The 17,918-nt window shown below is 39.0% G+C and overlaps 1 protein-coding gene across 2 annotated transcripts; it reads right to left on the bottom strand.

Annotated features, from left to right (window-relative positions):
* Nucleotides 1-2,846: 2,846 nt before the first annotated feature.
* LOC139141921 (NADP-dependent malic enzyme-like) lies at nucleotides 2,847-16,588 on the bottom strand. 2 transcript variants are annotated; one of them, XM_070711684.1, is made up of 12 exons: nucleotides 16,360-16,588; nucleotides 10,023-10,181; nucleotides 9,099-9,299; nucleotides 8,749-8,910; nucleotides 8,453-8,556; nucleotides 7,879-7,988; nucleotides 7,347-7,444; nucleotides 6,689-6,802; nucleotides 6,287-6,398; nucleotides 5,017-5,159; nucleotides 4,295-4,468; nucleotides 2,847-3,466 (listed from the first exon to the last, which is right to left on the bottom strand). In XM_070711684.1, the coding sequence occupies exons 1-12, from the start codon at nucleotides 16,522-16,524 to the stop codon at nucleotides 3,224-3,226; spliced, it is 1,785 nt and encodes a 594-aa protein (XP_070567785.1). In that variant the 5' UTR covers nucleotides 16,525-16,588; the 3' UTR covers nucleotides 2,847-3,223. The 2 variants fall into 2 exon arrangements, with proteins under 2 accessions (XP_070567785.1, XP_070567786.1); XM_070711685.1 differs by lacking the exon at nucleotides 16,360-16,588 and adding an exon at nucleotides 11,014-11,185 and having other exon boundaries at nucleotides 2,956-3,466.
* Nucleotides 16,589-17,918: the final 1,330 nt, after the last annotated feature.

The raw sequence follows: 17,918 nt of genomic DNA, 5'->3' as shown, positions 1-17,918 counted from the left end.
TGTCATTTTATCATGTGAACACCTTCAATCCATATTTATAGTTTACTATATAATAAAGTTTGTTTTTTGCACTGAATTAAAATGGGGCTGTTAATTTGAACTTGAGAAACTAGCCGTTGTAATTGTAGCTTCTGGTGTCCCATTGACCAAAACCATCGAAGTGAACTTTTTTTACTGTCCCTAAGTCACATCTCTACATTACTCTGCTCAAAGTTTGTTTTAGAACTGATTTATTTACAAGGGGAAAAAAATTAAAAAATAAAAATATAAGGGATGTAAGAATTAAACCTGTGAATGTTGCTGTTACTGCACTGCTGTTGTGACAATAATTTTGAAGTTTCCAGTCACCAGTTTATTCACAGAATTAGACGCAGTCTTGAAGAGTTTAAGATTTGTAATTCACTTGGAAAGGTTGAAGTTTACGTAATTTTCTTTCTCTTTGTTACAGTTTTTAAGAATCATTCTTTACGTCTAGGTGGCCACATTCAAGTTCAAAACTTTTGCTGTTCTTGCTTTCAGTTGTATTTCTTTTTTTTTATATTCTGAGGTATGGAGTAGATATTGGAATAACAATGATATTGTAAAGATTTTATCCCTTTCAAATTGGTAATGGTGTACAGAGAGAGTCAGGTTAATTTGAAGTCAATGTGGTGATTGTTTTGAAACATAGAACTTTTGGTTTTTCTTGTGGTGAGACGTTACTGTGAACAGGACTTTACAATTGTGCCATGCCTCTGTAAGAGATTTCCCTCGCACCCTTTGTCCCCTCACCCTCCTCCCCTCCCCCCTTAGTTTGTATAATTTGATGTTACAACCAAAGCTGATGTAGTATGACCATTAATTGCCTAAGCAATTCGCAGTTATAAACTAAACTAACCTAACATTCAGCGATACTCCGCGAAGCTTCACACAGTGTTATATTCCCTGTGTTTTGATTGGCTGAAAGATTGAACATCTGGGGAAAGATGTGTTTAGCAAATCCAAACCATGAACAGAAAAGATATTGATGATGCTGTTGATGTAAACACAGGTGTGACAAGGCCACACTGCTGCTATTGATGTGAGTCCACAGAGGTGCAAGCTAAGTCTCCTCTGATCCCTTGTCTCATATTCTCATTTTTTTTTTAACAATCGTCATCCTAATTACCAATACAGTAATTATACAACAAACTATAAACTGTAAATGAAAGGTTTAAAAACTCGCTTTTTGGTTTTAGTAATTTCGAATGCTTCCTTCTTATAGAGAAGCAGTTCAACACATTCTTCCCAAATTACTGATCACGATTTGTAGCAAGCACCGCTATAAATCTATCCAAATTATATCTCCACAAACTGTCCTTGGACCAAACTACAGGAATAATAATAGATGTTCCAGTAGAACAGTCCAATGTTGGAAAACGTAGATTTGGCAAAAAACTGCCACGCTGTTTTCCTATTCACTTACAAATTCAGCAACGGAATAAAATTTCACAAATTTTCCTCCAAAGCACACAGCTTACAGTGCAGCATCATGACATTCTATCATTTCATGGATTTTCCATCAGAGGCAGTTTGATGTTTTTTTTAACTTGTCTATAATTCAGCTGTAAACATTTTATCGTCCTTCCTCGCCTAGTCGCTATGTACATTGTCCTGTCCTCATTATCTTCTCAAATTTATTGTATTATACAGATTAATATACCAATAAAAATACAGTTTATGAGTAAAAATGTTTGCTGTGTGTGTCATATTGATCTCTGTGATAAGCATCGGTGTGCTATATTGGTTTTATTGACCACTTGACTCTGAGACTGAAAGATTTAGCAGTATTGGGACACTCCTAAACCTCTGTGTCTATTAAATGTCAGAATTATGAAGTGCCAGGGCACCCCCACGTGGCTTAATCTTTCATATCTTTGTGACTTTTCATTCCTGGCTTGAGTGTGAGGTAAGACTGAAAGATGCAGCGGTGATGGGACACTCCTCATCCTCTGAGTCTTAAGGTCAGAGGTCGTGGAGTGCCAGAGAGCCCCCATGTGACTTAATCTTTCATGTCTTTTTGACTCTCCAGTCCTGTCTTGCAATGCGAGGTTCCAACGTTTCAATTGAAACTAACAAACATTTGTTTTGTGCGAACTTTCAACAACAAAGATCTTGAACATCGCTCAGAGGAAAAATGGAATTATGCCACTTCTCCCAAATTTCTACACCCATTGCCAAAAACCAAGCACGCCCCAGCTGAATATCACTGTGTATTTGGACTTGAACCCCGTATCATATTTAAAAAAATTGTCAGGTAGAATGTGCCCAGGGAGAAATCTTTTTCAACATTCAAAAAAATTTTTCAGGTCTTTTCTCATTTGTCATGAGTATCATAGACTAATTTCAAAGTCTGTGGAACAAATTAAGTTTTTACCATTTCGTTTTTAAGACAAGCAAATATTTCTCCTCAGAGTAAACATAGGGAATAGCGTCCATCTTGAATTCCAAGTATCAGTAAAGAGTAGGTGATATGTTTCTCTAATTCCAAACCCTGAGTGGTAACCTTGGATTTTATTCTTGATAATGAAAGAGAATGGCTTAGGGTTTTGATATGGGAAGTATGAGCACAAATTTAAAACTCTATTTCAAAGCATGTATTCCCTTTACGCTAGCAGCAACTGTTACTGGTGCGTATGTTCCAATGCCATCTCAACTTCCAAACATAATGCTACAATACCAAAGATTCAGATTTTCAAATGTGAGAAAGTTGTACGTTTATTTGTGCGATATTGAAATACATTTGACAAGGTGACAAAAACATAATATCACTCTCCAGTTCTCTCTTCAACTATAAGCCCAAAAATTTGAATTTTGAAATCTGAGAAGTGCGATAATGATGTATGTTTGACAAGATGTTGAAAGATAATACAATATCTCTTTCTTACTTTCTTCAACTTAAAGTATTCCACTTGATGCATGGCCAATTACTTTCTTGTAAATTTCAATCTTCTATTGACATATCTGACTTTAACAACTCCAAACCAAAATGTTATTCATGTTGTATATGGCATCAAAATCTAAAATGAAAAGCGCCATAAAATTTTATATTCACTTTGTACATGTCGCTGGTATGGTGGCGTTATTCCTATCAAATTCAAGATCCTTTAATATCGAAGTGTTCTGACACGTGAAGCCATTAACTTGAAAGCTAAGACAATAAATAAGATTTGTGCGTTTAAAGAAATTCAGATAAGGTAATGCACTACTTTTCTGAAGGCCATGTGTAGAACTTTGGCGTGAAGTCATCGTAGTCGGTACTGTACGTTTGGCTGCGGACAAATGCTTCCTTGTCGCTAGGCTCAGGTTGTCGCGAAGCCTGATGGTGACGATAGGCATATTCGACTGTCTTGGCGGCGATTTTGATGGACACCTCACGAACGGTGGAAAGAGGCGGATAAAGCCTTCCCTCAGCTAAGTGTTCATCTGTAACCTGATCTGCTAACTCCTGCAAAAATAGTGATAATTGTGTCCAGAAATAAATGGCCGACTCAATGAAAATGTAATGCATGAAACCATCGAGTTTGAATGTTTCTCAGTATACAAGAAACAAAAAAAAGATGCTGAAAAGTTCTAGCATATCGAACTTCTGAGAGGTAATGTAAAGTAAAATAACGTTTTCACAAGGAATATGTAATCAGGAATACATAGAATCGGCTTACAAGACTGGAAAATACTGGGCCCATGTTAAACTGTAATACATTTCAATGCTGTAATTGAGTTTATGATTGCATTTACGTACTGTTCAAGTCACTCTCAGATAAGTACCGATCACTACAATGAAGAGGATGTGGCCTACATTTCTTCAGGTGTGCCCCTCCAGGTGTATTGGAAATATGGTAATTAAGGTAGTATGCACCTTGACCTTGGAAGACTTTGACTTTTGCCCAAACTTTCCATAAGGAAAATCAAAATAATTCCCTTTCGAAATCAAGAATGAAAATCAGAGGTCATTGTCCAAAATTTGGTACTGGAGAAACAAATTACCCAATATTTACTAACTCTTTAAATTAAAAATGGCCGCCACCCGTGTGGAGAAAATTGATCATCGATTTTCTCAAAAATAAACCGCCAGAAACTTTAGCAACTGTGTTAGCTTCAAAATGAGCCTCAACAAGTGGTAGATCAAAAAGATCTTGTAAAAATCTTGAGAGTCTGAATATCTGTCCCTGAGGCGCATTCTACCTTAAACTGAACTACAATATATGCTTTCATTTTGTGCGAGAACAGCCAACATAGTGCGTCATCTTTATCTGGCAAATGGGGGCGCACTCACCTCAGCTGCAACCAGAAAGACGTTGTCCTCTACAATTCGCATTCCACTGGCAATTATTCCGAGCCCCACACCGGGAAATATGTAGGCATTGTTACCCTGGCCTGGATAGAGTGTACGTCCATCTGGTAGCGTCACTGGATCAAATGGACTACCGCTGGCAAACATACACTTTCCCTTTAACAATAAAAAGAAGCATATTTGGTATGATAGCAGAGGAATAAATGTTGTAAAGAATTTCTCATTGTTTATTTGTTTGATGAGAAATATTTCTACCATTGAAACATTTGGAGGAGAAGCTCTCTTGAGCACTATTTTCAGAAGATTTCAGCTTGTTTGTGGCACATTCCAGGCTTATGTTGGCCTACCAGTTGCTCAAAACACAACTAATCACTAAATCTTTAAAAGGTTCTAGGCGGAAAAAAATAGTTGATACACCCTGGTGGTATCGTATTTAAAACATCATAGAATTGGTAAAGCAGAAGTTTAAATACACAAAAGTCAAATAAGAAGTAATATCGACAACAAGCTCAAATAAATTATAAAGAATTTAATAAAGGGAACAGAAACGCTGCCACAGAATCTATCTCCTGCTAAAAGTAGTGAATCAAAACAGGAAATTTGTGCCAGCTCGCTTGCAAAGTACTTGTATTATGAAAAAACAGGCGTTGCACGTTTTGTCTATGGTGGCGCTGTATAGTATCTGACCGTGACGCACAACTTACATTAGTGTAGGTGTACGCTTCTTCTGCCGTGCACTCAGCCTTACTTGTAGGATTGCTGAGCGCAAATATTATGGGATGTTCATTGAAACTCGCCATATCTTGGATGATTTCTTTTGTAAATGCTCCTTTTATAGCGGCAACACCTGAAAGTAAAGGGTTTCATAAAACTCAAACGTTCAACAATATTCTGTGACAATCAAGGGAAGGCGGATGTTCTGTAACCATTCCTGTAGCTAGGTTTCTATAAACTTATATAACTGCTTGAAGTCACACTACTTTACAATGCTTTCACTATTTTCGTTAAAACGACACTTCAACACATCCAAAGTTACACTGCTTTCATTGATTTTCAAAAGACATGCCGGTGCATTTTACTGATAAATGTTCGCTGCCAATCAGTAAGATCCTCTATTAACACCGTTTCACAGTGCGTTTCGAAACCTTGCAGACGTGGACAATATAAAACAGAACTGTTAGGAAAGCAAGCTACTTTGCGTGAGGAAAACTAAATATCCTCACTGCATGAAAACCCAATAATTCAGATAAATTCACATTAATGAGTTGCCTGTATTATAGTATAATACACGTGAATTCACATGAATCCACATGAATACAGGCTTGCTGAATACAAAAAATGGATCATTGACTGTATTCATCTGTATATGCACTCTTCAGCTAAAATACATGCAATAATCCATGTTAATACAGTAAGTATTAAAGGGTTTTTATGCAGTGCCTCTCTTTCGCCTTGAATCTGAATGAAGACTGAACAACGGGTCGGTGAAGAAGACTGGGATAACGGAACATGCTCCGGAATGATTTTTATATTGGTGCCGAGTCACCTCAGCGTTCATTGATGCTGTGACAACGTCATAACTCAAGCCCCTTTGGTTGGAGTGCACTCACTCCCAAATTTTGTAAAGATGCACCTTGGAGAGTTCGAACAACACGTCACACTGATTAGATAGGGGATCAAAAGTCGATATTTTTAGGTATCTCCAGATTAAAACCACCTTTTCTAAAACCTAGGTAAAAGTGCTTATATATTGTGGTCAAAAGGTACATTTGAGTGAAAAATTAAGGGTCAACTGTCTACATTTTTTCAAAATTTTCTCAGGCGAAAAAGGAGCAAGACCGCGGTATATGACGTAATACCCTACCTATGGCAGCTAGTGCTCCCCGGGGACGCATATTGTAAACCATGCGTCCACCATTGTCTAGTGGTGATATATACCCGTTTAAGACTGATATGTATGTAATCAATACTTACCGATAATACCGGTGGGTTTCAATGTTTTGACGGCGTCGGCAAGACTACGGATGTGTTCATGCACATGAGCAAACGGCTCTTTCTGTTTGTTTATTCCGCCTGTTGCTCTGTCCTGTGAGAGAAATTACAGGTGCATTGTCAGACGTGAAAACAACTGACCAAAAGAAACACCTTAAATATTTTCTACACTCAACAGAAAGTTTTTTATTTATCTAAAGCGTTTTCCAAGGGAACTGAATTAGCTAGTTGAGTCTAGTCAAAGGCAAGCTGTACCAGGTGAATAAAAAGCCAAGCAACTCGCAGCAAGTTCACGGACAACGAGCATCACAGGCAACTGTATTTACTCATCAAGCATCATGATGGTAGTGAGGCGTATGCTCAGTAGCCTTGGCGACAGCGTACCTTGACAACCAATCCCTTGGAATCGACCAACCAGATTTGCTTCCGTGCATCCTCTTCAGAGAGCCCGTCTTGCATAATGGCTTTCACTAGGAGATTAGCGATTCCAATCGCTGCCTAATATTAAAAAAGAAAGCAAACATATTTCGTCACTATGTCTTACTTAAAACGTGTATATCGCTTGGCAAATATTCACATACTACGTCTTATGGTTGGATGATTATTTATAGTTTTCGGTTTTTTAAAAAAAGGCCTGTGGTTAGATGTTTGAGTTCAGTTTTTCATCTCGGGAAGTTATTTTTGGCAGGATTTTGTAGGAGAGTTTTCTCCCAAAGCTATCTGTCACCTTCATCAGTCTAATGGCGATCGTCTACTCAATAGTCCTCTTTCTGTTCCATGATGCTGTTCGCGCCAGGTGAGTAACTCATGCTTATGCTACTCTTGGCCGATATGTTCGTCTCCGATTGAAACATGAGGCGCCAACCGTGCTTTAGCATCATAAACTGTATTACTGGACAATGTGATACAATATGTACACAACAAAAACATCATGCTTTGTTTCAAGTTTTAAACAGCCACAGCGATGCATTGTGGGATTACTGGAAAGGGCCTATTGCAATATGTACACCATGTCTTTGAAATTACGAATTTGGCAACTCACCTCACCAGCGCCTTGAAATAAGAACTTGTTTTCGGACAGTTTTTTGCCAGTCACCCTGAGGCTAGCAAGAATACCAGCGACTGCAACAGATGCTGTGCCTATCAAAGTTTACAAACATGAAATAGTTTGTCAAGGAAAATATACAAATTCATTGATTTGTTGTCTAATAAAACGTTAACGGTTTGATCATACCAAGAATGTTTTATATCTTAGCTGTTTCAGTATCTTACAAAATATCAACGGTATTCAAATTTGTTTAACTATTATTGGACAAACAAATCATCATAATCAATGATGACAATAATGATGACGAGGTCACAACTACTAAACAATAAATAATGTTGACAGAATACGAAATCGTATCATCCTCTCCCGCAAATATATGTGCACGAAACTTGTATATGTGTTTGTTATACGGTCAACCAGCCTATCGTTTCAAGCGCCGGACAATTTTTTCCCTTTAACCTTTGATAAATTTAAGACGAAAACTGATGAACAAGACAGATGTGTTCTGCGTTGCCTGGCAACCTACCTTGAATGTCGTCGTTAAAAGTACAATATTTGGATTTGTACTTTTCGAGAAGTTGGAATGCATTGTGATTACCGAAATCTTCAAACTGAACCAAGCAATTGTCACCATACCTGCAACAATGGTATAAAAATGTTATCCATTGTGTTTATGTACTTCTCTATCTTTGCGACGTGCTACAGACGGAGACTTTTATAAAAAAGGACAGTCGAAGGCTTTTCTGTATCATGGACTTAGCATTGCCGTGTTACTACTGTATTGACGTGTAAGTTTTCGCAAGATAATTGTCTAGTTTATCTACCACACAAAAAACACAATCAACACAATAATATACTTCAAAAGTTTCAAAGGAAATCTTTGAACTAGCGGTATTTTGGTAAAAGTACAGTCACTGAAAATAATTTCTCATGTTACTACATAAGCGAACTCAATGATAGGGGTAATGAACGACCTGCTCTATGATGAACGAAATGTAATTGAACTGCCGTATGTTGCCCGCCCCGTACGAAAGTACATTAGAGTGTTCGTCGAACATTTGACCATGTACAGCAAGTTCTAATACCCATTGTTAACTTACATCTTCACGACAGCTTCCATGAATTCGTCGATGAGATCATCGTACTCCTTTGTTCTCACTCTCTTCATCCTCAAACCTAGGTACATCGGATCGGCTAGAAATTTCTATCAAGTGAAAAATGAAAGTATGTTCAATGTTTAATATGGGTAAGTCAACCTCCTAGAGAGCATTGTGTACGTCTAAGTAAATGGTACATAAATATGGGATCAAAATAAAGTACATATTATACTACCGTAACTAGCATTGATCGGTCGCTAACAAATTCAACCATACTAATACACTGTGGTTCGTCTTACCTCGTTATCTGTTCCGACGTCAATGCAAATTGGCAGTGTCTGAGCTGGGTCCACACCAGCACACGCTGTGTAGAGGGCGAGCTTTCCCACCGGTATTCCCATTCCACTGGCGCCGAGGTCACCCAAGCCGAGGATTCTTTCGCCATCGGTTACTACAATTGCCTGAAGAGGATGGAAAATCCCTTTTGACTTTTCATCAGCTTTAATAATCGTTTGTTTGTATAGGCTCTCTCTCTCTCTCTCTCTCTCTCTCTCTCTCTCTCTCTCTCTCTCCTCTCCTCTCTCTCTCTCTCTCTCTCTCTCTCTCTCTCTCTCATAGATATACAAAATTCCGCCTCCGTTATACTCACACGAATATTTGGTTCTGGCCAGTTCCGTAGTATCTGTTCGATATATCCCTTATCGTGGATGGTAATGAAGAGACCCCTTGGTCTACGGTAGATGTGTCCGTATTCCTGACAGGCCAGACCGACGGTCGGCGTGTAAACTATCGGCATCATCTCTTCTAAGTTGTCGATCAACATACGATAGAACAATTTCTCATTTGTATCCTACATAAAATGACGTATTGATTAGTTTTTGCCGTTCTCCAACTTCTTAATGATATATGGAAGTTGAGGATGCCCGATGATGTAGGGTCGATTTTCCACTTTGAAGCACAAAACAAATGATAAGCTTACACTTGGATTGCGCGCTTAGTTCGTCTCTGGATATTTGGCAAGTCTCAACCCTTCAAAACTAAATCCATGGCTAAAAGTCCGTCTAATCGAAAACTAAAGGTATTTTCATAAAGTTCCACCACAGAAAACACATCAGTGACTACACAGGCGCTTCTCAATGATAGAAATTAAGTCAAGACGTACACAGCGAACAGAGACAGCGCCATCCAGGTTTGGTTACTTTGTCTGCGTCTTTGTCCGTCTGTATCTGTCAGTCTGTCTGTCCGTCTCAGTCAATCTGTCTGTCTGTGTCTGACTGACTGTCTTTGCCTGTTTGTGTATCTATCAGCCTGTCTGTCTCTGCCTGTCCAAGTCTCTCTGTTGCTGATTCAATAGCATAAAATTATTATGATTTTTGAATCGTATTTCTCTGTTTTGTGATCAATCGAAACTCGTTACGTTGCAGAATCAGGCAACCCGTGAATTCATAGCAGGTGATCGAATGTAATCTGCATCGACAACTCAACACAAAGGTCACTTACAAAGACGGTCCACAATAAAATATTTACTTAACGAGTATTTTTGAATGACCTCTGGAAGCAAGTTTAGTTTTACCTGTACATCCATGACGTACATGTACTTGAGTAGATTATTGGGTTGTCGCTTGTAGTTGATGATGGCACGTTTGAGTTGTTCATCCTGACAACTGAGTACTGGAGGAAGAAGACCATGGATGCCCAACGCTTGTCTCTCTTGAAGAGAAAATGCCAGACCCTTTGGAAATAATAAAATTAAAAACAAAATTATATTTTGTACTTTGTTCTTAACTATTTATTGCAGAGATTCATTATGACCTGGAAGTTCCAGTGAAATCGACAATATTTGTTCTAAAAGGAGCGAACGCTTTCTGACTGTGGTTTTACGGAAGAGGTGAAAAGCGCCTGTTACTGGCGTTTGATTTCTAGGACCTGATTGACGCTGCTACAGGCCACAGACACAAAGTAACCGGTGGCGGCTGAGAGGAGGATCACAGAGATCTGACTCTGTCTTCTGTTGCTCCCAATCATGCGTTCGTGTATGATTAATATGGCGCCCCTTAAGTTGGATGTATGGTTTGGTGTGGCACCCGGCACCCCCTGAGTTGTACGTTATGGGATGGTGCTCAGGGTCAACACCTACAGTTCAGTTCGACCATCTCGCTTGCTACCTCCATGACCGATCTCCACATGCAAACAGCAGAGGCGCCGAACTGGAGGGCTACAACCACAGGCGCTTGTTGAGTTTACATTGGACACTGCGAGTGTCTGTGGCTTCAGCAAGTGGGCTGCGTTATCAAAAATACAAGGAGGTCAACTCAGAAGAGCGATATGACATGACCTAGATACCAACCCGGATCTATTCTGTCTATTGTAGATTACGATTAAACGGTGTCAGCATTCAATAGCCAAACATATATTCTACCCGATGTGTTAACAAATAAGAGAATACACGTTGCATAACTGTAACAAGCAAAGCCTGGAACGTGCCAGGATGCTAACTAGATATGTTACAAGACCTGGATTAATGAGATGTAGTTGGACGAGCACTGTATGTATGTTGCCTTCACCTTATTGGTGCGATAGTCGTCGAGGACATCTGATCCCCATTTCTTTGCCGCCAGAACACCAGCAGATATTGCCATGGTAACGACGCGTTTACCCTCCAGTTGATAAAACCACGGCGTCGACAAATGCGCTCTGAAATCCACACAGTATTTAGAAGCGGAACTACACGTGACCTGTGCAAACGTCACTGGTAGCTTCTGTCAGTGCATCACTGCACGAGGGAGTGTCATGTGCTGGTGGGCGAGGGTGTGATGCAATGCCCTTTGATTAGAGTTACGCGGTCGGAATAGTTATACGCTTGATAACAGTAATTCGTGTCTTATCTGAATGAAAACTAGAACTATTAGAATGATTTTATCCATTTTATCAGTTTTACACTTAGGAAAAGGGTCATCTGCTCTATTGATTACTTAATCAGTAGTACCACATAAATAACATTGCTTCCAGGGCCTTCAAATTAATCTCTTGGTTTTATTAAGCGTCTCTGCCAGCCATTCAATGACATGTCAGCGGTTATTTCTCAGTATTTTGTTTATGTAAGATCTATTCTAGAGTATGGCTCTGTTGTGTGGTCACCCCACCAGTAGGGCCTGTCAGAAAAAATTAAGTACATTTGTCGCACACTCAATGTTCACTGCAGCAAGTCTATACCCAATTTATTGCAGAATTCTGAACATCCCAAAGTTATACAATAGAAGACTTACTCTTGATATGTTTTTTATACAAAATAATCCATTCATATTATGGTCCACCAATACTTTAAATCAAATCTGTTTTTATGCCCAAAGTAGAAATTTACGCAAGAAACCTCTTTTTCGACAGTGCTCAGATGCGTGTCTGTTTTAACGATATCTCTTCCAAATGTAATATAAAATTTATAAATATTTTTTCTACGCTGTATAGTTTTAGAACTATTTTATCCAGTCATTTTAATAGTACTGTTTCTTGGTCTGTGTATTTTTATTTCACGTGGCATGTTATGTTTTTGGGTCTGTCTTTTCTTGTGATGTTATTTATGTGTTTGTTTCTCAGATCTGTTGGCGGGTTTGTCCGTTGACATGTGTATTAAATGAAATAAATCTAATACAAATAAAAATGCCCTCTTTTAAACCAAACGCTCACTGGTTTACGTGCTTGATCGAGAATGTGAGTTACCGTATACAGATCACTGTGCATAATGTAAGTTGAGGATAACGTCTGGCAGATCGCCTATCGATCAATTCTCCTTGGCAGCAGAATTTGTGGGCACAACTATTTAGTGGTACTATCCTCTAATATCGATCAAGGTTGGTCGTTTAATGACATTGAGTAACCTAACGATTCAATGCAAGGGTGTTGACAAGAATTAATTATGGAACATGAATTATATCTACTTCACAACTGAGGAAAAAAGTGAGATCTCCGGGAAATCCGCAGCCCCTTCCCGTGTCCTTTACCATGAACACATACATGATGTTGGGTTATGTGACCTGACCTCGATTATACGTGATTGGCATTTGGAGATGATATTAAAGGGCCATAGTACCTGAAACTTTCGATTTCCCCTCCCGGTTTTTGCTTTTGGTCTGGACTGCTGATTCTAGTTCTACTTCCTAAAGCACGGTGATATACAAAATATTCAGCTTGTCAACTCAGCCTGCACATGTGTAAATTGCATTATCATTGTTGGCAAGTGAATTCTGGTTAAGACTGGACTTCAATTGGAAACGATAACAGTACATTGTACATGCATATATTGTGTGCCGTGAACAATGTTTTCGGGGTAGAACTAAAACTTGCGAAACTAAAAACGGTGGAGAAAAATCACAAAAAGTTACAGCGACTGACCCTTAAAAATGCTTCGGCGAGTGAACTCGAGATCTACGGTCAGTGTCGATACGGCCGAGTCTCGTTTTCTGTTACCGTCGGCGATGATATGTTCCAGAAGGGTCCGATTTGAATTCTATATAAATCTCGCACTAATTTGAATGTATCTTAGTGACCGACTGACAAACAATAGCTACACATCAAACGACCCACGTTGGCATTTTAATCAATGCTGTGATTTTTAGAAAATTACCTGAAGTTTGGATTCTTGACAGTTCGTCAGTTTCGAGGGAAAGTCGCTGAGTTAGGAGAATTGTGCATTTTCAGAAACCTGCTTTTGTAAGTTGTTCAGATCACATTCCGGAGGGCCGGACTGTTCATACAAAACATCCGGGTCATCTGTTTGGATCAAAGTATCACTCATTTAGTTTTGGCTGAGTCATTACAATCCAAATATGGTTAAATTGGTGGTGGGGGTGGGGTGGGGGGGGGGTAATATTCTACCAGGATACCAGTATACTTATCTATACACATGTGTACAACATTATTAGTTTTGATTTTAAAGAAAGATGAGTTTTGAATTACTAAGCAAATATTACATGAGAAAGACGACCAAAAATAGATTAGCACTGAGTTGTTCTCAGCGTGTCTGTGTGTGGTTTAACGTCGATTTTAGAACTTGAGGAGGAGGAGATTTCATGCGATTATGCGCCTCCCCCCCCCCCCGCCCCATACCATTGCCGGTTGAAAATTTTGGTTCAGCCAGAAAATGATTCCAACATCAAGTTTTATGCTCGAACGCATTATTGGGATGAAAATTGAGCTACTGTATAGCGCGCACATCTGCAAGGCGTGGCTAGGTCGGCATGGTAAAGTCTCATTCACAACAGCCGGACCAACCAAAGGTATGTTTTGCACGGAGGGGGGGGGGGGGGGTAAACATCACTAGGCTAGTGAAGATGCTGCTTTTCTACAGCAGGGGTGCCACGCCCATAGTCCTCATGTTTACCATTCATGTCAACATTTCTTTCATTTTTGTAAGACTGGGTAGATATTTTTGAAACATGAGAAAAGTAATTCGTCGATTCAATTATCATAAGAAAGCCGTAAAAATCACTATTGAAAAGTCGCAAAAGCATCTTGAAAAACTGTATATAATGATAATATAGTTTAATGTTCAAATTAAACAACCGTTGAGGTTAACGTTTTTGGTTCTCTTTCAGTGTGTCTGGCTACCAACTTCTCACAGCACACAAAAGGGATACACATTGATTTTTTTTTACCGAAACACGTAAGCTCGGAAATATTAAGCAAGGGTTGATCGGGATGACCCTTTTACTTTCTATTTTTTTCTGGTCAGTTTGTTCGTGTTGTTACACTATGCAGTGATTAGGAAAGTAACGTTTATTGTTTGTCTTTATCCCATAATATACACCCGGCATTCGATACCATGAACTTAAGGAAATTTCCTAGGAATAATAACTGAAGATATCGCCATCCGCTTCGATTCAAGTTGTTTTGCCGAAAAGTCTCCTAAACATGATATTTATTTTTATTTGGCCTTATTCTGTTGCATATATGTCCGTCTAATCGCGCCCTCCAAATAAAGAAAAAGTTCATTATGATTATATAACTCTGTACGTCAACTGTTATTGGAGGACATGTGTGCTGAAAAAGTAGACAAACCAAAGCGCTACACATTCAAGTTTCATCATTAGTCGTGTACAAGAATCTGCGAAACCTGTTAACAAAACATCAATAAATCACAACGTGATGTTTTCCTTTGCCTAGACTATCTTTCTTTCTAAGTGCTAAAACTATTATATGGCACGGGAATTTTTGCACGAGACACTCGACCCATTGTGACAGCACAATGGAGTTTCAGGCTTGTCATCGAGAAAATGCCGCGGTATTAGTAATGTCTTCTGATGTTTTTATCACACCACTATTTGCACATGTGCAAACAAAGTTCTATTTCATCTACTGTCAACAGCAATGCCATATATAAATCATGATAACAATGATTATCTAGTTATATCGTATGATCAGATCACGCCATTGCACATGGTGCGGCTAACTATCTATAACTGTGTCTAATGATGATAGCGTAATTCAGACATTAGGAAAATTCCGATAATATGCGCGATACCCCGATATAAAAGCTTTGTAATAAGGGTTTTGACTTCACTTCGAAAACGTTAATGTTTGTCTGATAGCTGTAAGAAAGACGTTTGAATCTATAAGCGGTCACTGGGCTATGTGTGGGCATCACGGGGGCGGGGCCTCATCACATGATAAGATGAACCAATAGCTGTGCTTATAATGTTTATCACTAAGGAATGAACCATTTGATATAGTGGGTGGAGTGATTCGTGGTTGCCCGTCTTTCTGTAGGATTTTCCTTTCTTTATATTTTACATTATACATTATTTTTACAGTTGCATTGACACATTTACTTTCAAACTGGGGACATTTCATAAAAGGTTTTGCCACTGCGACATCGAAAATAGTTTTAATAGAACTTTGATTTCAGTCGCGCATCTATGTCAATACGCCTTGATCGTTCTCAATGATTCATGGAATTTCACAGTACAGTCATGTTGCACTGACACTGGCAAACGTCCGTTCCCTAAACAGGCAATCCAACCTTGAAACGCACCGAAGTTTGCCACCGGCCGGAAACTTTATTTTTGTCAGGAAGGCAGTAAGGTATACTATTTACGACATCCCCTCGACTGGCATTGTTTTCGTGCGATCGCAATGATCTCTCTGAGCAAACTTTTCCAATCTTCAGATCTTCTCTAAATACGCTTACGCTAACACTGATCGGACCGTTCGCCTTGGCAGTGGAACACAGTAATACTAATTTATAAATCCAACCTCCAGCGAGTTGTAAAACTGCATTTGAAGGCGACCAATACTATTCGCGTCAACGTTATGAATATTTCAATAAATCTATAGAACCAACGCTCAGCACTTAATTGATTTCGCCAGACACATGCGCACTACTACACCTCTACCTGAACCGTAAAGCAATGGGACATTCGCTCATAACAAATTTCCATTCAGTTTCAGTCACAAACAATGGCAAGATGTAATGTTAATTTATGGCGTTAAAAACTATGTCAGATGTCTCGCGTTATTTACATGCGAATCAAATAGCGAAAGTCTCGTTAAACTGATCAATTTGAAAGCAATATAGTTACGTAGCTTTGATGCTCCACCATTATTGACATACGTATATGCATTATTACATTGTCCATATTCTAATTGTGATTCGAATACTGCCATTGTTATCATAACATTCTCTTTCTTTCCATAAGTGTATATTGTTCCTCACCTGTGAAATGGAAACTGTCTGATTTGATCCAACAGGGAAAAACTAGACACAAGAATAAATTACGTACGCTCACACCGGTCCTTTAAAATTTAAAATGTTTACTCCACCAACATGAAAAATGTCAATTAAACTACCCGGCAATTTGACAGTCGACATAACGATATTGTTCTCATTGTGTAGTCCTATACCAGGACAACCCTACCTTGTTTGTTCGGCTGGACCTGAGAAGGGCAGCTCCCGGCGAATTCTTCATCGGGCTTTCGGATAAATTGTCGGATTCACTGCCCCCGTTGGATTTCGAAGCAGTGTCATAGCCGTTGCATTCTAGCCGTGCAACCGGCGATTTATGCGCACATGTGTGTTGCATGGTGTTCGATCAGTATGGAGTGACTGTGCGTCAAGTGGAATCTCTGTTATCGTGACGTCACGCTCGCCTTATGATGGTACCACTTTTTCAAGACAAAGGGGGTGTTACTGTGCTATGTGGGCGGGGTGTTGTTCGACTCACGGCCCTGTTTGTAATGAGACCGGCCAATAACCACATTTCTATAAAATTCTATCAGAGTTCTGATAACAATAATTTTGGACAGATTAAAGTAAAAACTGTGAAGTTACTCTCGAACAAATGATATATTTTAGGCATCCACAATAGCAAGCAATTTGTCAAAAATTATTTAATTTATTAAATGTGAAGTGTAATTGTTACGACACAGCTTGTCATTGTCAACTCACCCTGTAGGCCTATATGTGTAAACTGCATTTGTTGTCTAACATGTGAATTCTGATCCGGACAGAAATTCAAATGTAAACAACGACAATGCATTTTACACATTTAGATGCTGTGTTGACACCAGTAGAAGCGATTGGAAGGTATTTGTTGGAGAACTTGCTTTGACAAACAAAACATAAGTAGTGGAAAATAAAAAATTACAGCTACCGGAGCTGTCGTGTAAATTTAGCAATGTTGACAATGGTTTCCACAATGGCAGTGAGATTGTCCGAAAACAATGGGCGATATATATGTGGACTAGATATTCTGTTATCAAGTAGGCATACACCTCTTTAGCTTCATATTGAACGCTCCCTTATAGTGGTGACGATAATTGTCGAGTGTACTACATTTTCTGCCTATTATTTTCCCGGTGATCAGTGAGTTTAATTTGCGTTTTCTCATTGTTGATTGTTGAAAAAAGGCAGTGTGTTGAGATTTTCACATTGAAGGTTCTCCGAGTCCTTATTAGCATATTGTGTTGTGTAGGCGTATAGCAAACTGAAGGTCACATTATGGTCAGTTCGTGGCCACAGATCACTATCCATGCATCCATTGAGAGATTGTGGAATGATTGCTAATAAGGCAGCGTTATCGAATTGCGATTAAGTCCAGAGATATATGTATTCGGAACCTTTCAAGCAATCAGGTTGCTAGTGGCGGGAACGGGGTTTGGGTCGTTCTCGAACGCTAACGCCTATAGTAGGCACCTAACTTTAGAACTACCTGTGGCTACGAGAAAGAAGCAAGTGTGTGACAGTCAAAACTCGCTATATTTTTACCTCTTCCATATCCTAAGGGGAAGTCAGAGCTTGCTCGTCGTTGCTAATTCGTGACATTGGTTCTGTGTCAATATTTTACATGAAATATCTTTTATTCGAACTTTTGCATTTCCTACCTCAGTTGCACATAAATTCTGTATATAAACATGCATGCCTAGCTTGAAAAGGAAAAAAAAATGAATTTTGGAATGTTTATTTCCAAGGAATAAA

Source organism: Ptychodera flava, chromosome 10 (assembly GCF_041260155.1).
Source record: "Ptychodera flava strain L36383 chromosome 10, AS_Pfla_20210202, whole genome shotgun sequence".
NCBI lineage: Eukaryota > Metazoa > Hemichordata > Enteropneusta > Ptychoderidae > Ptychodera > Ptychodera flava.
This window is presented reverse-complemented; position numbering and strand designations above follow the sequence as displayed.